Source organism: Poecilia mexicana, unplaced genomic scaffold (assembly GCF_051168715.1).
Source record: "Poecilia mexicana isolate PSO_F unplaced genomic scaffold, ASM5116871v1 scaffold_8, whole genome shotgun sequence".
Lineage (NCBI taxonomy): Eukaryota > Metazoa > Chordata > Actinopteri > Cyprinodontiformes > Poeciliidae > Poecilia > Poecilia mexicana.
The window spans coordinates 7,518,436-7,540,636 of NW_028263377.1; the positions used below are offsets into that span (position 1 = coordinate 7,518,436).

General features: G+C 41.4%; 3 protein-coding genes across 3 annotated transcripts in view; 2 read left to right on the plus strand and 1 right to left on the minus strand.

Moving 5' to 3' along the window:
• The first annotated feature begins 3,248 nt into the window (after positions 1 to 3,248).
• pde6hb (phosphodiesterase 6H, cGMP-specific, cone, gamma, paralog b) lies at positions 3,249 to 5,273 on the plus strand. Its single transcript, XM_015009492.2, has 3 exons — positions 3,249 to 3,298; positions 4,113 to 4,257; positions 4,367 to 5,273. The coding sequence occupies exons 2-3, from the start codon at positions 4,115 to 4,117 to the stop codon at positions 4,482 to 4,484; spliced, it is 261 nt and encodes an 86-aa protein (XP_014864978.1). The 5' UTR covers positions 3,249 to 3,298; positions 4,113 to 4,114; the 3' UTR covers positions 4,485 to 5,273.
• A 2,209-nt stretch (positions 5,274 to 7,482) lies between these two features.
• On the plus strand, positions 7,483 to 14,807 carry LOC106931390 (retinoic acid-induced protein 3). Its single transcript, XM_015009490.2, has 4 exons — positions 7,483 to 8,049; positions 9,397 to 10,575; positions 13,765 to 13,820; positions 13,937 to 14,807. The coding sequence occupies exons 2-4, from the start codon at positions 9,468 to 9,470 to the stop codon at positions 14,024 to 14,026; spliced, it is 1,254 nt and encodes a 417-aa protein (XP_014864976.2). The 5' UTR covers positions 7,483 to 8,049; positions 9,397 to 9,467; the 3' UTR covers positions 14,027 to 14,807.
• A 2,152-nt stretch (positions 14,808 to 16,959) lies between these two features.
• The window catches only part of LOC106931389 (RNA binding protein fox-1 homolog 2-like), a 65,491-nt gene continuing 60,249 nt past the window's right edge, over positions 16,960 to 22,201 (minus strand). The window contains exons 11-13 of the mRNA XM_088008148.1: positions 21,572 to 21,675; positions 21,385 to 21,460; positions 16,960 to 20,084 (exon numbers count right to left, since the gene is read on the minus strand). Coding sequence (XP_087864274.1) covers positions 20,040 to 20,084; positions 21,385 to 21,460; positions 21,572 to 21,675 — 225 coding nt within the window. The 3' untranslated portion in view covers positions 16,960 to 20,039. The remainder of the gene's footprint in view (positions 20,085 to 21,384; positions 21,461 to 21,571; positions 21,676 to 22,201) is intronic.

The following is a 22,201-nucleotide window of genomic DNA, read 5'->3' on the forward strand; positions in this document are numbered from 1 at the left end:
ATATATTTGTATTTGATTTGTAAAAAAAAATAATAATGTAATCATGGGAATCTGCCATTTTAAATGTTGACAAGTAGGAACGTTAATTACACTTGGAAGAATTTTGTCATTTCTATCTGAAACAGTGAAGTCAGTGATTTATTTGACTAAATGCTATAACAACTTTGGTCATATTTTCAGGACTAAACCTTCTAATGTGTTAAAACAAACAAAACCCTGAATGTAGTTGAGGCTGCAGCAACATATGTTGGTTCATTCAAACATGACATTTTTTTGCAAAGGGTATCAATCAGCATGCAGATATGTAGCCTCATGACATCCCACACATGCATCATCCTTAAAGTCCCCCCTGCAGGCGTTCCATGAAATCCATGAAAATTATAAGATGCCATACTTAGCTCATATTTATGCAAATCTGACAGGTTGGATCATACGACACGCAAAGCCAAATATGTGACAAAAACTCACACCAGGTGCAGAGTGCCAGACCTGCATAATATTGTTGCTCCTCTTCAACGTTTTAATACGTCTCCTTTCCTTAATCGAATTAGCAGGAGACGTATTAACACGTTTGCAGCAGGAGTCGCTAAAGTTGACACACTGACCTGTTAGAAGACACACATGACGTCATGTGTCTTTACAGCAACTTTTAAACAAAACAGAAGTAATTGAACTACTAAACGGACTCAAGTTTAAAAGTCTGTCATGTTCCATAGGTTTCATGGTAAAGCTGCAAAAACTGGGGTTAAAATACAATCAGTTACAAAGATACGTAGGAGTTTATCAAAACAGTCAACGGTTTACAAGAACAAGTAAATCAATACAGTCTTTATATGAGAGGCCAACACCTCCATGTTCAGCCGAGATGGTGATAAAGTGGCTTAGCCCTGGTCATGTCCTCCGTCAGAGTTCAGCACCAATGCCGACTCTTAGTCAGACTTCACCAGACCAGCACAGGATATGATTAACCCCAATTCTGCTCCAGTTTACTGAAAGCAGATCAGCCCTGACACGTCATTACAGAATCCATGTTTATGTGAAACAAGTCAGAGCAAACAGATTTTTATTAAACGATCTGTATGCAGTAGAGGCCAACAAAGGTTTTTATAGCAGTTGTTGTTAAAACTTCAAATATCCATGTATTTTCTTGAGATTACACATGAATAACTAACACAAAGCAATGGATAATTCTGAAGTAGAAGGAAATTTATACAAGATCTCCCTGTTTTTCACAAGTAGAAATCTGAAAGTGTGCTGTGAGTTTGAATTTATCTATCTAGAGACTGAGATGTTTGCCCATTTTTCTTTGCAAAGCTGCTAAAGCTTAAGGAGGCCATCTTTGAACAAGAGAGTAAAAGTCTCGATCGATTCTTAGTTGGATTATGACTGAGCCATTTTAGCATATGAAAATATGCCTTGATCCAAGCTAGGTGAATATTTGACCAGGTTTCAGATCTTCAAGTTTTCCTGACAGAACATCTGAATCATAAGAAAATAAAGCCAAGACACAACCTACTGACACCAAGCTGTTGAGATTTAAACAGCACAAAATCAGAAATTACCTCTTAATTTTAATTTTTTTTACCCGTTTAAAAAAATGCATTGTGAAAAACAGTCAAGGTAGTATTCATACATAGAATTTAATTACATTAAAGGGAACTAAATGAAAACTTACTGTGTGTATTGTACTGATGTATCTAGTAATACTTGTGGAATCCTTTTAGTGGTTTTACCATTTATTAAAAAGGTTCTGATTATCACATAATTGTAAAAATGTAGAAAAATCAAAGCTTCTTTTCCACTGAACATTAAGATCAGTTTTAAACTCTTCTGCAGTCGATGTTATAAGCTGAACAAAAACAAATAATGTGTTTGTTCTAAATGTAAATTAGCACTTTCTTATTTGATTTCCAATTTTGATTTCCTATGATTCCCTTCCTGCTAAAGCGCCCCCTGGTGGCTGAAGAAAAATTCACAGAAAAGCAACACTGGGCTACAAGCCGAATGATTAAGCGAGGGAAAAAAGTAGTCGCTAATGGTCCGAAAAATACAGGAGTTTTTTTTTTAATTGAAGTTTTTATCTTCACTGGTGTCGATTGTTTATTTTATGCTTTCACATTGAACATAAAGTAGATTTGCACATCCGCTGTCCATGCAATCATCCAAGGTTGGGTTATTTTACAAAGAACAATCCCCGTCTCTAAAGCTTAAAGCGATGCACCCGAAACGACTTGCAGCAAATTAATTGCAACGACAATTAATTTGCTACAAATGCACACCACACCTTTCAGATCTACATTTCTAAACCCCGTATTATTTTTCTTGCACCACTTTGAGTTGGTTTGTCACTTAAAATTCCAATAATACAGGAAAAATACAGAAGTTTTTGATTGTAATGTGAAAAATATTCCATTGTCAAAGTGAGTTTATGTATGTAGCTCATAAAAAACAACAGAATTTGACCAAAGCAGAACAATTACATGAAACAATAAAGAATAAAATGAAAGAGGCAATTAACAAATAAAGTAGACAAAATACCAGATCTATATGGGTCTCATATTCTGCTTCGGTCAAACGCCAAACAATGTGGCTTCTAACTTCTGACAGTCACTCTAGGTTAATGTGGAGTGCATTTATCAGTTTTGGTAAAACACCTAGAAATGTCTGACAAGTTTTAAATCTCAGGATCCAATCACATCAGTCAATAATTGTTTCAAATCAAAACATTTAAATGTTCATCCAAAGATTAGACTTACGGAGCTACAGTTTTTTTTTTAAGATTCCTATTGAATTTTGCCTAAATTCCCAGGTTTTAATCCTGCTTTTCTCTGCCTAGGTTCCACAATAAAACGCACAGCCCAGCGCCTCACATGTGTGAGCAGCAGCTCACATGGACGAGGAACGCGAGCGGTAGATTGTCTCCTCTCAGCAGCGCTAAAAGCAGGCGTGCCGGGGTTTAGACGAGTAAGCCGGATAAAAATCTTTCCAGGTTGATCTCTGACATTGTTTTCCAAGTGGCCAGCGCTTCTTCTCCATGCTGTGGCAGGAAGTCACGGAGGGGCCGGGCGAAGCCATGGAAACGAGGGCAGGGAGGAGGAGGGGGGTAGAAGAAGATGCTAGGTAGCTCGAGAAATTTGGCTGACCTCTACCAGCGACCATGTGACTGGTAAGCAGAGGATGTGAGGATTAGGGATGAAGGTATAAAAGCACAAAGCAGGCGATGTGTCTCAACAAAGTCGAGGAGCAAAACGAAGAAGCGGTGACCAGAAGCTCCGTGGAACACCTGCAACAACAACAGGTAGGAGCAGACCGGACCGATGCTAGCATCGTTTCCCCGACTGATGTAGATTTGGAAAGAAAAATGTCACAAAACTAGCAAACCAGTCGAGAGGAAAAGGCGACGGCAAAACTTTAAACCAAAGAGATAGAACTAGGTTGTTTTTTTTGTTTTTTTTAACATTTGCTGCTTGAAATTTTTTAAAGTTTTAAACTGTACTACCAGAGAACTGAAAAAGGGAAGCTGGAAGTGTTTGGACTTTAAAAGGCTCAAAGTGAAGCAGATTGACTTGAGAAGCAGCAGATGGTTGATGATTTGTCCTCACATCACTGAGCCTCCTTAACGAGATCTCTGCAGTATTCTGACGGAGATTCTCCACCGCTATTTACTGATGCAGGTGGTGCTTCTGTTTGAGTTAAATAACAAAATGAAATGGGGGGGTTTCCACTCCCTACAGTCTCAGCAGTCAGATAAAAGGGGTTAGAAAGTATCTGAGGTTCTTTGTAGGTTCTAATCATCAAACTTGATAAATGATGAAACATCATGTTAATGCCAAAGTTAGAAAACCAAAACGGGTTTTGGGTTCTGCAGGTTGGAGGTCGAGCTTAAAGAGCTAATAAGAAGGTTAAGGTTAAGAATGAAGGTTGCTTTCTGTTTTCACACTGAGAAGGACAATTAGTGGTCTGAGGATTGCAGTTGGATTAGAGCTAATCCATCAGGTTAGCCTAATCTGTAAAATCTGCCCTGATTGGCATTAAGAGTTTGATGGAAACAGGATTAAAACCGGAACAGCAGAAGCCAGAGGCTTAAAATATCTCCCCTTTGTCTTCCTCAGAAATGAACGCCAGTCCACCAGCAGGAAGCGCCCTGTCCCCTGGCGGAGCCGCGGGCCCCACCACTCCCAAGAAGGGCCCACCTAAGTTCAAGCAGAGGCAGACTCGCACATTCAAGAGCAAGGCTCCCAAACCAGGCCAGAAGGGGTAAAAAAAAAAATTAAAAAAAAAAACTCTAAAATTGTTTGCATTTTTTTTTAATCTGAAAAGACACGAGAAAGCAAATCTGACGGTTTTCCTTTCTCGCCTTTGGCAGTTTCGGCGACGACATCCCCGGCATGGAGGGTCTCGGCACTGACATCACAGTGGTGTGCCCATGGGAAGCCTTCGGCGACATGGAGCTCAGCGACCTGGCCAAATACGGCATCATCTAAGCCTCCTGCCTTCCTGAACCTCTCCTCTGTCCGCCCCTCTGCACCCGGCCGCCTCTCCGTCTCGGCTCGGCAGGCCGCCATAAGGCTGCCGGCCAACCCCCTAACGCCCTCTCGTCTGACTACCTCATACTTTATTCCACTAAGTGGATATTATTATTTTTATATAATTATTAATATATGCTACTGTTTACAGTATATGTACTTGAAATGAGAAGACGAGAAAAAAACCCACGAACCTTTTCCCGTCCCAACAGCCGCATAGAGCAGTTTTCCTCTTCCGCCTCTCTTCCCTCCTCCTTCGGCCTTCCCGCGCGCTCCCTGCCCCTCCGTACCCACGGCAACGGATGCAAGCCAAACGCTAGCTCGACACTAGCCCGTATTTAATGCTTCTAGCTGTCTGTTAAAATGTAAATAACGTCTCTGCTCGGCACGAACCTTTTTACCTTCCTTTTGTACTTTCCTCCTCTTTTCTTTTGCGTCGAATGGTGTGTGAATGCATGTGTGTGTGTGTGTGTGTTTATTTTGCTCCATGTGACCGATGTTACCTTCAGCACCAAGGAGAGCGTGCAACATGCTGGAAGGGGTGAAAGCTACAACGCACTTTCACACGATCATGGAGGATGAACTCCACCTCCCTTTCTTCCTGTCGCTGTCTGAACCCAGTTCCCTCTCAGAGAAAATGAAGACAGAAGCTTTATGGTTTTTTTTCCGTGTTCACACAATACTACAGAAAATGTACTGTGAACTGGTGTGTACTGATAGCTGCCAGTAAAGTGTATATTTTCAGCATTTGTGTCGGTCTCTGATGTTGTTAAAGCTAATATACATACACCATTGGTTTGGTGGCATGTTAAACTATAAATGTTAGATTTTTCTTGGAATATAGTTACGATTGAGTCATTTCCCCTACGAAAGAGTAAGACAGGCTTTTAAGAGAGCAGACTTTAAATGACTATTCTGTTTATTAAGGAAAAAAAGCCATCTGAACTGACCTTGTGTGAAACTGTATCTACATGTGAAATCATCACTTAACTGTGATTAACCACATTTTCATTGGGTTCAATTTTACTGGAAATACTCAGACATGATTTCTACCAGACCTCAAGAAACAAATAAGAATGTCTAATTACATGAAAAATATTAAAATCAAATATTCCTCTGATCTAAAGAAAATCAAGAGATGACAAAAACGGTCATTGAAATCTGTCAGTCTGTAAACTGTACAGCAGATAAATGGAGAAACCATGGAACATTGGTGAACTTCTCAAGAGTGATCAAAATACAGAAATTACTCCAAGACTGCATCAACCACTCATCCAGGAGGTCACAGAAGAACCCCAACCATCTAAACTGATGTTTGCTAAAAACCAACAAAGGTTCTTCTCATTTTTAACAAAAACATCTTAATCATCCTTTGGACTTTGTGGAATTATTCTGTTCACTGAAAAGACAAAAATTGACCTAGATGTCTTTTGGCAAAAAACTAAAAGCCTTTCACAGAAAAGAAAATCATGCCAACAGCCAAACATGGCAGTGGCAATGAGGTGGAAGACTTGCAGTGTTTGATGGAGCTATGATTTCTGCTCATCAGGAGGTTATCCTACGGGATAACGTAGGATAACCGTCAGGACATCAATTTGTGACCTTAAGCCAATGAAAACTTGGGTTTTGGAGAACAGCCAGTGATCCATACAAACACCAACCTCAAAAACAATAATGATAATAATAATAAAAAAAAACAATAAAAAACTTTCAAGTGATCTAATGAGTCTGGGGTTAAAGTTGCAGTATTCAACTCTTGTAAAAAAAAAAGAAAAAAAAAAGATTTTTTTCCATGTTTGTTCAGATTGTCACCATGTCCTGACAGTACGAGACATAATCTGTGAAAAGATCAATCCCTCCACCTCCTCCCTGCGCTACCATTGCAGTCTTAAGAAACACACCACTCCCAACCAAAAACAACCAATCAGAGCCAGGAGAAGGGTCTTGGCACTGTCAATCAACCTAATGTACCTGCTGCTCAGTGTACAACTTACAACTTAACACCACAGAAAAACGGTTATCCACCGTCATGAGCGACCATGCTAACGAGCCTTAGCATTCTCAATAGGCTCTGCTAGCTGTAGCGCAGCAGAGAGCACTCAGAGTTTGACTGACAGCACTAAGATGTGCTTAGACTCTGATTGGTTGTGTCCTACTATAATTATTTTCTCTAAAAGTTACATACTGCAGCTGTAGTTCGGTCAGATTGGATGAATGAAAACAACTCTGCACAGTAGAGTGAGGCAAAATTTGTCCACAAAGACCGATTGATACTTGTACAGTAACGCTTAATTTCTGCTGCTGCGTCCAAAACTCATTTCAGAACTTTAAGCATAGACCCAATTCGTCTGGATTCCGCAAGTTATCTTTTTCTGATGTTGAAATTTGTTTGATGATCTGAAACATTTAAGTGCTTTAGTGCGCATGACAAACATCAAGGGATAAATAATGCTCAAAGATACTCAGAGAATTGGAGCAACATGCAGTGTTTTCTGTAAACAGCTCATCTACAGAACATTAGCTGCATCTCAGTACATCCTCCTGCTGCTACCAAGTGAAATCACCTGAACAGGCTGTTTTTGTAATGCACAAAATGACAGTCTTTGATCATAACAACCTGTTAGAGCGCACGTTGCCCTGCAGAAACTAGTAATTACAGCGGCCATGAGCAGGTACATGGCCAGCGGCACCATTCGGTTATGCTGAGGCATTTAAAGGCAGCAGAGTTAGTAAAGGATCCTTGGGTTCGCGGCTAACCGCCCGAACGTCCCAATACTGACATTTCCATCAAGCAGCAGGCGCTTCCCAGCTTGCCTAACTGTTGTTCTGGCATTAGAGCGACAGGCTGACTTCAGACCAAGTTTAACACGCCCTGAACGTACGAGCGCTGTGCTTGTACAGGCATGAGCTGCAGTGTTTTGCAAGGACTCAAGAGAGACAAAAGTCTAAAGGCATTCTCTCGTCTTACTGCAACTCTCCCCGAGGCTAACGAACTGATTTCCAATGTTGTTGTCGTGATTCACCGGTAGCTCAGGCAACGGCTGCATCCCGGTGACACCGGGGGGGTGAGTCAGTCGGACTCACCTTAAAGCCGTTCCTCACAACTCTGTAATTTTCACCCCTCCTGAGCCCGTGTCTCAACACTCAACCCCAGACTCTCTGGTTAATCCGGATCGAGCGCCAGCGCCATCAGCAAATGGGATGCAAATTCTGATGGGAAACGGGGTTTGGATGTACGGAGGTGTGACTCCTGCAGCCAACACCGCTTCCAGGCGTACGAGCCCCACCTGGACTCTGAGGGTGGGACCCGAGAGGGGCAGGTCAGAGAGGAAGGACTGAGTCTGGGTGCAGGTTTCTGTTTTCTGTTGCTGCGAAGGCAAAACAATCCAGCCTGCGAGCGCATGACCTCACCACCTTCGTTTTACTTGGCGTTGGCAGAGATATGAGCACATAGGGCAAGATAAGAGCTGCATGGCTACACACTGAGGAGACTCTACACCAAAGATTTCAAGAGCTCAAAAGGGTAAGTGTTTATTATAAATTTTTATTCTAAATGTGTCCAGACTTAAACAGGAATCTTTTCCTACAATTTTAATAAAAACGCGTCAGCAGAGCTTTAGAATTTGACCTGAACGAGATGAAAGCATGGACCTATTGCGGCGCGCTCCGTGAACATGTTGGATTTTTTTTTATGCAAACCAACACATGCTTAAACTCTGAGCTGCTTAACTACAACACCCCAATTAATCACTTTAGTAAAACTCAGGGTTTCCTCAGAATTCAATCAGAAGACCGAAACAGGACAGTGTCAAGCTTTAAGATTTGGGCTGGATTAAATCCGCAGAAAGGTCATTTCTGAATCTCTGACAGGCAAACAAAGGCTTCACTTTACAGGCTGAAGGAAGTGGCACTCACCTATCTGGACTGCTCATCTCTGAGCGCCATTCTGACATGCACAGAATTTAAATCTCAAGCGTGACAGACCAAATCAAATCAAGTTTGAAAGAGCCGCAATAAGATCTTAACAGGTGATCTTAAAAAGAGAAAAAGAGCATGAGAGACAGGATCTGTGAATCCTTCAGTTTATAATAACCAATCCTTACCACAGAATCTGCTCAGGTATAAATTCAAAATCAGTGTTAAATATCACACCCAGATTTTTGATTTCATGAAAGGTACCAGTTCCAAAGTTGATCTTCTGCAAGTACCAGTATGACCAAAGATGATTAGGTCAGGTTTTATTTGTCTGACACTGTGGTCATTCAGTGCTTCCAGCGTTTGATTAAATCAAGATAAGAAAGCAAGAAAAAGGGATTTTACAATTTAATTGAATCGGATTTGTTCTGAAAGAAGATATCAGTGAAATGTAGCTGAGGGGAAGCGTGTAGTGGGAGAATGATATGGACCCGAGAATTGAGCCTTGAGGCACTCCGGCCAAAAATGGGACCTAGTATGAGACACTCACAGAGGTGCACTATTTTATTATGTAAAATCTGACATAATTCAGACATAGTTCTCCAGATTAGAGAACCAAATATTGTGGTCCACTGTGTGAGCATAACTTTTGTGAAACAAAGAAGTAACAACAGCTAAAGCAACAGAATCTGTCGCTATTCAAACATATTTAGTATCTTTTGGGTTTTGTGCGTTTTAGGTCTGTTGGAGGCTTTATTTTTTACTTCTGTCTCAATCTTGGCTCTGTACTGCATTTGTGATCCTGCAGCTTTAGTCTGGGCTCACTCACTGCTCTGCTTTGTCCTGGCATGTTCGCACACTCCCTGTTCCTGCACTTCGACTGAGAAACATATTTCACCTCTGCTGTGCTGCAGACTCTGTTGACTCCATGGCCTGATGTGCTTTTGTGTTGCAGGAACAAACTGCCACATCGAGAGAGAGTTGATCAAGAAAGGCCGAGCCCTCCTGTGGATTACAAAAGCCATCATGGCCGTTTCTTATACGAAGCATACATCTCTCTTCCCCCTGGTCTTCCTCCTCTGTGCCCCTCTCGCATGCCAGTCCCAAAACAACACCACAATAAACTCCACAACCACTCCCTCAAACATTACCTACCTGATGGGTGTGCGAGGCTGTGGAACTGGACTGACTCCTGAGTACAGGTACCTGTGTGACCGCCGGGCGGCATGGGGCATCGTGCTGGAGACCCTTGCCTCTGCAGGCTTCCTGTTGAGTATAGGTCTCCTTCTGGGCCTGCTGCTCTGGACCTTGTGCACCTGCATGTCTTCTCGGCACAGCCGCTGCGGCACAGTCGGGGGCTCAATACTCTCCATGTCCTTGTTCCTCCTGGCCACTGCCGGCATCTTCGCCATCACCTTCTCCTTCATCATCGGCCTCACGCCCCAGACCTGCCCCACCAGGGTCTTCCTCTTCGGGGTGCTCTTCGCACTGGCCTTCTCCTGCCTGCTGGCTCGCTGCCTCGCGATGCTGGGCTTCGCTGCCGCTCGAGGCTGGGGGGAACCAGGCGTGGCGTTGGGGCTCTTTGCCGTGCAGGTCATCATCTCCACAGAGTGGCTCATCATCGTCCTGGTGCGGGACCAGAAACCCTGCGAGTACAGCCAGAAGGAGTTTGCCATGCTGCAGATCTACGTGCTCTGCCTCTTGCTGATCAGCCTGATCCTGTCCATGCAAATCCTGTGCCGCTCCTGCTTCACGTACAGCTACAGCTACACAGGACCCACCAACCAGCAGTGGAGGGCTCAGGCTGCGACGCTCTTCGTCACCCTGCTGCTCTCCGCCTGCATCTGGGTGGTGTGGATCGCCATGCTGACTAGGGGGAACCCTGAGGTGGACCGCCGGCCGGTCTGGGACGACCCGGTGCTGAGCATCGCTTTGGTTGCAAACGGGTGGGTGTTGGTGATCGGGCACGGCCTGTCCCAGGTCGCCTTGTTCTGCAGGGGGGAGGCCACAGCACAGGAAGTTCCTCTAAACTTTGTAGGCTGGACCAGCCCCAACGCCAACATTCCCGGACTGGAAAGCCAGAAGGAAGGAAAGGAAAACGGAAGCTTTGAGACCGATGGCGAGAACAGGAGAGGTGAGATGGAGACATGGTCAGAGTGATTCTCAACTGTGATTCTGTTTTCTATTCAGCAAATATTTGTTTTTGATGCAGCAGAAACAAAACTCATTAGATTTAATAGATTAGGAAATCTGTTAAATCTACTTGGATCCAAACTGCATTTGTTATCCTGCAGCTTTAGTCTGGGCTCACTCACCTCAGCTGTACAAAGTCCAAAGCGGCAGGCCTAGAACTTGTTTATAATCCTGCAAATCAAGTGAGGTGAAAAGATTTGAACTGAAAATTGCAGCATGTTTGTGTTTTTTTTAAATGACCAATTACATATGACTTAAATACTGGTAATAAGGTAAATCACCATTTCAAAAAAATCCCCGTAAGACTCACATATTTCTCTGTCGTTAATGTGTCTTAATTCAATGAAACAACAGTTTAAAGGCTCAAACTAAAATCACAATAATATAATTTTTTTTGATGTAGTATAGAGGAGATTAAAGTATAATATCCATTTACTAATTTAAATTATTTTAAAACATGCATAAGTATTCACACACTTCACACTTTGTCTCATTACAATGACCAACTTCAGTGCATTTCCCTGTGATACAACACAAATTATCACGTGGAAATGAAATGGAACATAATTTTGACATTGTTTAAAAATTTGAGCAGTGTGGATGTTTGGCCCACTTTACTTTGATGCCCAAAATAAAATCCAGTGCAAACAGAGAAAAGACTGATCACATAAAATCCCAATATTAAGTTGCACATTGAGGGGTGCAGATTTAAATTGAGGAAATTGTAAAAAGTAAAAAAAAAAAAAAAAGAGGGTGTAAATACTTTTTAAAGGAACTTCACACTAAAACGATCAAAGAAACTTACTGAACTGAAGCAAATGCAGACGCTCCAAACATGTGATTCGACAACTTCAGAAGGGAAGAAAAAAATCCATAAAACAGTTTGCTTGTAATTTGAATGGCTGGTATTACATACACTTTTATGTTGTAGCAGGAGAGGGTTTTACATTTTATATTCTTCTGTCTTGGTTAGAGAAAATGTATGGAACTACTTCCTGCTTGGATTTTCTTGTGTGAATTGAATTACAAAATCCCAGAAGGTTTTATTTGAAAACTTTTAAAGTGTTAACGTTTGAAACCAAATACGAATATTTATGATGTTTTCTGACAATTTTTATATTTAACGTAGCCAACTATCCAAAATTAACAATTGTGACAATACTGTAGTTCGCATGCTACCAAAAAGCCCTGGTTTCCTCCTACACCCAGTAAAGCCGGGATCTGCTAACTGGCCCGTTTCCCCGTTCTCACACTCCTGATTTAAATAAGTGGGTCGTTACTTCTGTGGAAATCAATGTCAGGCTAAGGAGATAACGCATTCATTTGAATCAGTGGTATTGAACCATGGACACATGGAAAACGCATAGAACAACGGCCCCTGAGGACCGGCATTGACCGCCGTTGCTGTAGATTGAAAGCTCAGGTCACTTCACATCCAGACGTTTGCCAACAAGTTTCCTTAATTCAAGATATTTCATATTTGCCATCTCTCAGGGTCAGAACGTAATAAGTTTACTTGCATAGAACAAGAACAGAGTTATTTCTGGCTTGCAGGAAGTTCTCACAAGATCCTACCTCTCTAATGTACGTCAGTGTAGTAACCACACCCGCTTCAAACTTCTAGCAGTAAATTATGGGACACTGTATAATAAAAAAAGTTCTGTCCATATGAATCAATGAGATATTTCTCAAAATATCTTCATCCAAACGTTTAGTTGCTCCTCCAGGCCTGCATGTGGCGATGGAACCAAATTGCTGAAACCCACAAAAAAAAATAAAATAAATGTTGCATCTGACGTGGTTGGGGATGAGCATTAGCTTACCACACTCACAGTGTTTCCCAACTCTTTTCCTCAAGGCATCATTGCTCTGGATGTTTCAGATGTTTCACTGCCTTAACACTCCTGGTTCGGATGACTGCAGATCAAGAAAAGCCTGTTAGTCAGCCATCAAGTGATATCAGGTGTGCTGAAGCAGAAAAACACCTAAAACATGCAGGGAAGAGAGCTTTAATTGGGAAACATTGGGTTAGAGGTCAGGCTATGACATCACCATCATTTGCCAATAGTTGGTGTCAAATATTAGCCAACTGTGCAGAAATCAGAGGGATTAAAAGAGCTAATTAAAAGATTTTCTTGGGAAATGTATAAAATGCAAAACAGTCATTAATTATATAAATATTTTGGGGTCCAAGCACATCGCTCTGGTGAGCCCTGCTAAACTATGGCTCCGTGTAAATCCGTAGCAATGGGGTTATGATTGGGGTTATACAATCAGGATAAAAAACTGCAGATTGGAGATGTTTACTGGGGTTTTTTTAAAGAAACTTCATATTTCATATTCCTGATTTAATATATTTTACTCCGTTTACCTAAGAGTTTTCTAACAGTAAGTGGAAAAATCTTTATTTGCATAACACCAATCAAACCTTTCTTCTCGCCAAGCAGCTTTTTGTAGTTTCCACTGGTATTTTGATCATTTATGTCTGGTGATGAGCTCAGTTTTGAAATTCGGAAGGCCTCATTGCCATCACCTTAATCTTTAGCTCTTTCCATAGATTCTGTCTCAAATTGTGTCTAAACTCTGGTTAGGTTGCTCCAAAATGGACAGAAGAGACTGTTCAAATTAACAGTCTCTTCTGACTGGTCAAATAAAAAGTGAATAATAAGTAAATAAAAAGTTAATCCAGGTCCAGACCTGGTCAATACAGCTTTCAGTCTTTTCCCTTCCAGATTCTGAGAGAATCTTGTCCCTGCACTGGGCTGCTGCTGTGAATGGTTATCATCCTCCTGCGAATGCAAATAGCCCTGCCTGTGGTAACCTTTATGGCATGATTATGATTTATGACATATAGGAAGTATTAAATATGAAAATATCTGCCATAAAAAAAGCAAAAAGCTATTTTGTACTAGGAGATTCTAAATCTGAGTGTATGTGGGCGTTAAGGGGTATGTTTTCCTTGAGGAAATAGATTTTTCTGCTGATAAAAGCTGCAAGAAACAGAGCAAAGATTGAGTCTTGGCAGGAGAATGTTCCATCATTCTGCTCAGGTCGCACTGTGTATGTTTATGATGAACTGCAAACGCTGACCTGATTCTTCCCAAACTGCCTCATGTCTCCTCCCCCTCAGGCAGGAGAGCTGAGCCAGCGCTGCGATCCCCCTACGAATCAGGCTTCTCCATGACGGTAAAAAAACAAACATTTTCCACATTTCCACCCTGAGACTTTCTACCTCAGCAGCTCAGCAATGCAATAAACTTAATGAACACACCGCTTACCCAGAGCATCACCGTGTCTTTCAGGAGATCGACCCCAACAAGGATTACACCATCCCTCGCCCTCAGACCACCAACTTCAATCAACCCTATGACGAATACTATGGAGAAGAATAAAAATACATCACGGCTTACCAATGCACATGCAGAAAATCCACCGCAAGACCAAAGGGTCATGGACGTTTATATGTGCAAATGTAAATATTGTTGGTGTTTTGTTTCGTAAGATGAAATGCTTCCGTAAGTGAAATGGGAATCAGACGTCTGACGAGGTCAGATGGAGAGCAGAGGAATCGAGTCTCTGTCGTTAGATGTGGTCACGTTCTGTCCTGATCAGAGATGTATATAAAAGCCCCCCGAGGTGATAAAGGAGGCATGAAACCATCACAGCAAAGGTGCCAAGAGCGGGTTGACAGGAGAAAGGCCAACGGATGAGATGAAAACGTGAGGTGGGATCTGAGAGACAGGATGAGATCAGATGAGATGAGATGAGATGAAACGGACGACAGGACGGGACTGAGTGTGCCATCACAGAGTTGCATCCTCTCACTGAGATTTACAGTTTTGCTGTTCTGTGGTTGTTCCTGCACAAGGTAGATTAAGTAGATGTGCACCAATTGCATTTTTAAAAAGCCTGACCTGTTGATAAATTTTTTTTTTTTTTGGCTGAAAGTTGCTAAATATAGTGAGAAAGTCACTAACTTGGTAACAGTGGGGTGACTATTGTTAATTGGTGGATGAGATCACATGTACCGTCCGTTTGCCCAAAATTAAGAAAATTGGGGCGGATTTCAGGGTGAAGCCCTGAAATTAAGATTACACCGAAAGATGTCTGCCGATAAGTTGCAATTTCTATAACATATAAAATATTTTGTCAATAAAAAGTTCTTTTACAGAGGCTCAGTTGCACTATGATCTATGCACACAGGCTCAGATGCGATCATTAAAAAGGTAATTCAATTCAAGTGAAATCCATTTAATATCACTGAAATATAGGCAGATTGACATTTCAAACATTTAAGTCTTATTGGCTTACAGCTAATGAACATAATTTAATTGATCAGAAAATAATAGCAAAGCACTTAATTACAAAAGGCCAAGTGTGCAGTGCAGCTACTGTACAGCAGGACAAACCTTCCAGTAAAAACCTGATCTCATGTCATTTTAATTTCTGATAAACTTCATTTTGTTCTTTCATTAGCTTTACACCATACTCATAAAAAAATAACAGCAACTAGGGGGGGGGGGGAAATCGGTGTTTAATGAAACAAGTTTTACTGTTTTTTTTCCTGTCAAACACGCTGTAGTGTCACAGTTTGACCACCAGATGGCGACATACGGGCATTTCAAGGAACTACAGGGGAACAGGAACCGCTATTAGAGTGCAGCTATCGCATTACTGACATAAAATTCCATCATAGCGACCAACTAAAGCAGCATAGAGGGTGATTTAAATGAAATAATCGCATTTTTCCCTCCACTGAGAACCGCAGTGATTTATTCCACACTAGGGCCAGCTCCTAACCTCAATAAACCAAATCCCTCGTACGCCCCACCTCTTCTTTATCAGATGCTCTTCAATCTATTCTTCCAATTACCCCAACTTCAATTACTCAGAAAAGCACGTGCCATCAAATTGGCAATTGGCCTCTCGTGCATTAGAGCAATTAGCAAGTATATGAGGTTTCCTGCCACATCCAACCCATTTACGGCCATTAGCTCCACATGCAATTAAAGCTCGTTCCAGATTGTTTCCCCCTTGGCAGCGATGAGAAAAAGTTTGGAGGTGTTTGGAGCCGCTTATCGCTCAGAGGATTTCGGTCCGGGGGACACAAGCAGAGACGGGAACGCCTCTGCAAGGCGAGTCAGCCGCTGTAATCCAGTGCAATTGCTGCTTCCATCAATCATCTCGGCTTGCGGAAGCTAAAGTTCCCCATTTTCTGACTGACAACCCAAAGTAGCGCTAATTCAACATATTTTTCACTCAAGTGAAACTGAAATTACTGGATTAAAAATGAAGTTAGTAAAATACAAAAAGCTGCTCAAGTAGGGTAATATTTTTAAATTACGTAATTGGGCAGACAAATATATAAAGTGCAAATTATTTTTTAAAACAGAATGAGAAATTTAGATAAACAAAATATAAACACAAAATAATTGCTAAATATTTCAGTTGCGATACTTCAAATTAAATATTACCCAAGTAAAAGTAAAAAATGCAGTGCTGTAAAATTAAATATTACCCAAGTAAAAGTAAAAAATGCAGTGCTGTAAAATTAAATATTACCCAAGTAAAAGTAAAAAATGCAGTGCTGTAAAACTATTACTTCCTAAAAAGTATCTCCACGACCCCCCTCCCCCTCCCCAAAAAGTCACTCAAATAATTGTAGCCAGTTGCTACTCACCTTTCTGGAAAGTTATTGGCGCAATTAAAAGTTTTCTAATTAAGTGTTACAGTTCCTCATAATGTTTAAACAAAACCTGTTTTTTTTTTGTCTTTAAAAATAAATTTGTACTTCACCATGATAGAAAAGCAATACGAATTTAACGAATTTAAGACTTTTTAACGACATACGTACAACCTAAATGATCTGAAATATTCCATTACAGTCTATTATGTCCCGGTCTATCACATAAAATCTACGGGTGCACCGGTTGCTGTGTTCTGGCCGATCATGATTTTGAAAAAGTCCGACGTAGAGATAGTTTTTTCGCCTCTGAAAAGTTGCTAAATATGCAGGCATAACCTGGTGGACCGTCAGTCAAATGTCTCAAGTCTTGGCAAAGCAAAAGGGGTCAGTGGTTAATTTTCAGACCTTTCCTGAGGTAGATAAGATCGGTTTCACATGCAAGTATCGGATGATCTACCAAAATGAAGGAAATCTGTGCCGATCAATCGGTGCACCTCTAATAACATCAGAATATAGATTGAAGTTTGCGGTTGTGATGTGACGAAATGCAACAAAAACCTCAAGATGTGTGAATATTTCTGCAAGGCGACAACCAAAACTACACGTGAGAGAAGACATGAGAGCATCCGAAGACCAGAATAAAAACCAAACAGTTTATTTATTATATACATTCAATAATAATGAAGAGAATAAACAGAAGGCAGACACAAGGCTGGCAAAATAAAACATCATGAGAAAATACACTTATTTACTTTCACTTATTTAAAAAAAATCACTTGGATAAATGAGCTTTTAAGAGCATGTGACATAGAAAAGAAACCTTCACATGCAATTCAAACCCGTTTATTAATTGCTGTACACAGACTCCCACTGGGCTGGCGGCTGGCTGGCTGGATAGGAGAACTTTTGCTTCCTTCGCATCAATCCGTTTCTTCTTTTATTAATTTTTTTTACGCTTTCCAAATACAATTTGCCCCAATTAGCAGATATGAGAACAAGCAAACACCTCATGCCCTCGAAACAACGGCTGCGGGGATCCCTCCCTCCGTGTGCCAGAATCCGACCTCAGATGAGTAGGAACCGAATTGAACTATTCATCCAAAACGACTGGAAGTTCACCATGGCGACAGAGGCACAGACGAGAGATCCTCCTCACCAGATTAACGCGGAGCGCTCCTGTCGCCTCCCGTTGAGCCTTAAACACTTCACCCCGGACCCTCCCTAACATTCCTCGTCAGTCTCGTCGCAGCGCATCACATCACATCACATCGCAAAAGCTCTCCCCACTCCCTGCGCCATAAACACTCCCGTCCTCCTCCAGCACTAGGATTTGAATTCATGCACAAATAATAATAATAAAAAAAACAAAAACAAAAAAACAAGACTGACAACTTTCCTCTCTCGCAAGAGCATGCATAGCAACACTTCTGATAATACTTGTAAGGAACAGAAAGACAAAAAAAAAAAGAGGTAATGCTCGTTAAGAAATACTCATTGGACCTACTGCACACGGTTTTCACAATCATACGAGAAAAACAGAAAACACGGCACATCACGCGTCGCGCTGGTACCAATCCTATGGAGCGCCAGCAGGGTCATATACACGTGAACATTTTGCGTTACTTTGGCGCGTATGCAACGTGGAAACGACGTGTAAAGTAAATGATGGACATGCGTCGAATACGCGTCAAAAAGTCACGTAAACACGTATTGTGTTGTTGACGTGATGCCAACACGTACTTTACGCGTGATATTTTGATGTGTACTCAATGTGTAAACATTGCGTACTTTGTACGTTTAGGTGTCGTAGGAATGCGGGATGTTCAGACGTATACGATCCTCCCCCGGCCCCACGCTGTCATTCTGTCAGCTGATGATTGACGGACGCCGCTTCTCGCCTTCACCGCCCACGTGCCGTTTCATCGTTCACGAAACGCGGACGGCACTGGACCCGTTTCTACCTGCTCCGATTTCCTTCGTCTACACATCTAACGCTGCGTTCGTGTGCCCCCCCCCCAGAAAAAAAACAAAAAAATAAACCTCAATAAATTAAGGGTGAGAAGCAAATTCAAACCATGTTCACTGCAATCTTTAACACTTTTGTCGTTTTTGCCTCGATGACGTTTCTCCCCTACAGCTGCAACCCGCTGGGTAAATATTGCAAAAGTAAAAGCCTTTAAAAAACAGAAAGAAAAAAAAACACAGAAGAAATACATCAGGACCAAAGGAAAAAAAAAATTAATGTGCTGTCTTTAAAAAAAGAAATCTTTGGAACCCCAAAAAACGGAAAGGCAAATAATAGCGAGATTCATAGAGGGTGTGGAAGTGGTAAGTCAGTCGTTTCCATGATGCCTTCAGAGTCACCGGAAGTAAAACCACAACATGATGAATTTTAAACTAAACTAGTTGATGAAATCCTATTTTTTTATGTTGTTTTTCCTACTTCATTATATTACTGTGATGTCTACATGCTGCTGGATTGGAACTGCAGTGTAAAACAAAAAAAAGAAAGAAAAAAGAAGGAACAGAACTGAATTGTTTCCCTCGTTGCTGCTCCCGCTTTTCCTTTGAGTCCTGTCGCATCCACGTCCGTCCGATCCGTTCGCTCGCTCGCTGCAGCTGGAATGTCTTGACGGTTTTGGGACACAAAAGTGTACAGAGTCTGTTTTTGTTTTGTTTTTTCCTTTTTTGACTTTTTGGAAGAAGCAAAATAAAGTATCAAGAGTGAGGCGCCAAACTTTCGTAACGAACTGGAATCACGTCCGCTGAAGGAAATAATCATCTCTGTTCGAGTTGTAAACCAAACAACTGAGGTAATGCAGAAAAATGTATCTTTCCTTGTCACCTTCAAACGTATCGGAGGACTGATTATCTCGTCTTCTTGAGTTTTCTCGAGTATACTGAATTTAATGACAAAGAAGGCAGTGGGATATAGTTCGAAGCAGTGGTTTCCATCATTGAAATGAAACGAAGAACAAAAGAAAATCCTATATCTTGAATCAAGTACTTGGTTTCATCCTTTTTTTTTTGTTTCTCATTATTGTTTTAACTAGTAAGCCAGAAAAGATGATTGCAGCAGATCTATGCTGTGTGTAGCTGTAAATGTAGTGTTTAAAAACAAAAAGTACCTTTGTACATTAATGCTGTGGCAGTTCAGAGTCGCAGTTCAGTCCAACACCGGGAGAGAAAAACGTTACACTTGGTGCTGAATGTAGCTGTGGGTTTAAGTGGGTCGGGTTGGGTCTTACAGGGCAGCTCGTATGGGGAGGAAAAAAAAAAAGATTTGTAGTGTTTCAGAGGTCCCTCGCCGCCTGGGTCCCATAGTTTTGTTTTCCCTCTTAAAATAATCCCAAATGCTGCTGTGAAGTTCAAACCAGCAGCAGGCTCCGGCTTCATACGTGGGAGACGCTCATCATGGCAGGTTTTTTTTTTTTTTTTTGTTTGTTTTTTACCCCCCACTGGTTTCATGTCGGCGACAGAAAAAATTACAGGCAGAGTTTGGTTTTGGTGATGTGGCAACAACCACAAAAAAAAAAAAAAAGAGAGAGAGAGGAAAAAACAAAACTGAAAAAAAAAAAAAAAAAAAAGACGTGAGCTGTCACCATTATAGTCTGCCTGCAGATAAAATGGAGGGGAGGCTCCTGCCAAAAACACGGAGCTTCAGAGGGAGTTTTGGAGAGAAGTGGAATTCCTTGGATGGGATTTTTTTTTGTGTGGCTTTAGTAAGGAGCAAACCTGCTGTATCCCGCCCGGTATAAACTAGCCTGGAAGACAGAGGACACACAAAAACAACAAAATTAGAGTCTTATAGTAATCTCTACATTTATTCGAATCTTCACAGGTTCCTGAAAATGTTCTGTTTCGGTTTGTTACACTATTCTGTTAGATTTCATTGTGATAACGGGCGATTTTAAAGGTTTAGCATAAAACCTATAAAATAAATTATGCCTATTTGATATAACCTTGAGTTTTAGTTTAGTTCCAGCAGTAAAACCATCTAAATGGCCAAAACTAATTTCAAAATGGTCCTTTGTTGTTTAATTTTTGAACAACATTATGTTCCTGTTAGAGTTTCTTGTCATTTTGTCCTTTTCCAGTTTTGGTTGTTTCTTGCCTTAACAGGACTTGTCTGCCACTACGGAGACGTTTCATCGTACTGATGAAGGAACAAATTGAGACGGGCCAGACTTCAGCTGATACCAATAAGATTGAACGTAATATAGCAAATTAGCTTTTGTCTTTTGAATTTTCCACTCCTGTCTGTTTCGGACCATGATGGATTTGGAAACATTGTCAGCGTTTTAGTTGTGGTGGGCACCGCTAATGCTAAAGCACTAATTAGACACATTGGTTCCATTAACACTAAAGCCAACACAGTATTCATGCTGAACTGATAACTTAGGCCCTTGGAAAAACTACAACCCTACAGAACCAATTGACATGTTCTGTGACGGCCTTAGATAAAATCTTCTGTCCATGTTTCATTTTGTTCCTGTGAGTCTTTTCAAAATAAATCGTAAGGAGGAAAAAAGACGTGAGCAGAGAAAACGAGACATTCTTCACCCATTTCAAAGTAAGAGCATGAATATAAACGTCTAACTATTTAAAGAAATCCTGACAGTAGATGAACAAAACCTGGACACAAATATCAAACTATTCAAATGAAAGCTTACAAAACAGCCAAGTAAATTAGCGCTTTCGAACGAATCCAAACTAAACAAAATTTAGCTACGCTATTAGCGCGTTAGCAGAAGTGTGCCCTCCACACCTATTGTCTATTAGTTAAGGTGGCGATCAACATCCTAGAGGATGTGCAATGAGGCTGCTGTTTACAGCACATTCCTGCTAACTATGCTAATTGCTAACCTAAGAAGGTAATGGAAGAAAATCGTATGTTGTTTGCAGGACTGTTGGCTCACAGCGTGCGACAAAGAATCGCTCACAGCAGGACGGGAAACAAGAAAAAGTTCTTAAAGAGAAATCTGTATTGGCAAGTCCAAACTTTACAAAAACTGGGTATTAGAAAGTGGCAATAAATCTCTGCTTTAGAGACGAGACCCTTACCATGGCTCCCACTCCATAAGCAGCAGCAGCTGGAGTTAAAGCGTGGTACGGATCTGTGGTGTATACCCGCCCATAACTAAATAATAATAATAAAAAAACAAAGGTTAGAAGATTAATAATTTTCTATCCTCATCTGAGGATAAGCCAGTCCTCGGTCATGCAGTGCAGCCGTCAGGGCCGGCCTCACCTGTCACTGTAGGCGGCAGCTGCGGCCGTTGCTCCGGTTACGGCAGCAGGCTGGGCGTAGCGATATGCTGCGGCGGCGGCGGCGGCAGCGGCAGGATAGCCTCCCTGGAGACACACACACATACACACACACAACTAACTGGCATGGCTCCGAGGAGGAAGCAGCTACTGTGAACAGATGATATCATTTGAAAAAAAATAATAAAAATTTTATCACATGAAAGCCTCATTGTATCCTAAAAATAACTATATACATCAAAACTTAGGTAAAAAAAACAAAACAAAGCACAATGTGTCAGTGTGAGACAGAGGAAGAGACAGAGGACACTGGAGTGTCAGGATTACTGTATTACCACTGAAGGGAAGGAGGGGAAAAGGTGGAAGACAGAATGTTCTGCTCAGGGAACAAAGCAAAACTCTGAGCGGAGGAGACAGAGGACTCAAATGATGAAGAGAAAAATAGTCTAATGGTGGCTAAACATTACACTGATGATGATCAGATTCATGTTACAAACGGTGTTCTGTCAGAGGGATTGAGGACAAATAAAGAGATAAAAGAAAAGATGGAAAACAAAGTGAGAACACACTCACACAGGCCCAGACAGACAAAATCATCCCTCTGCACCGAGAC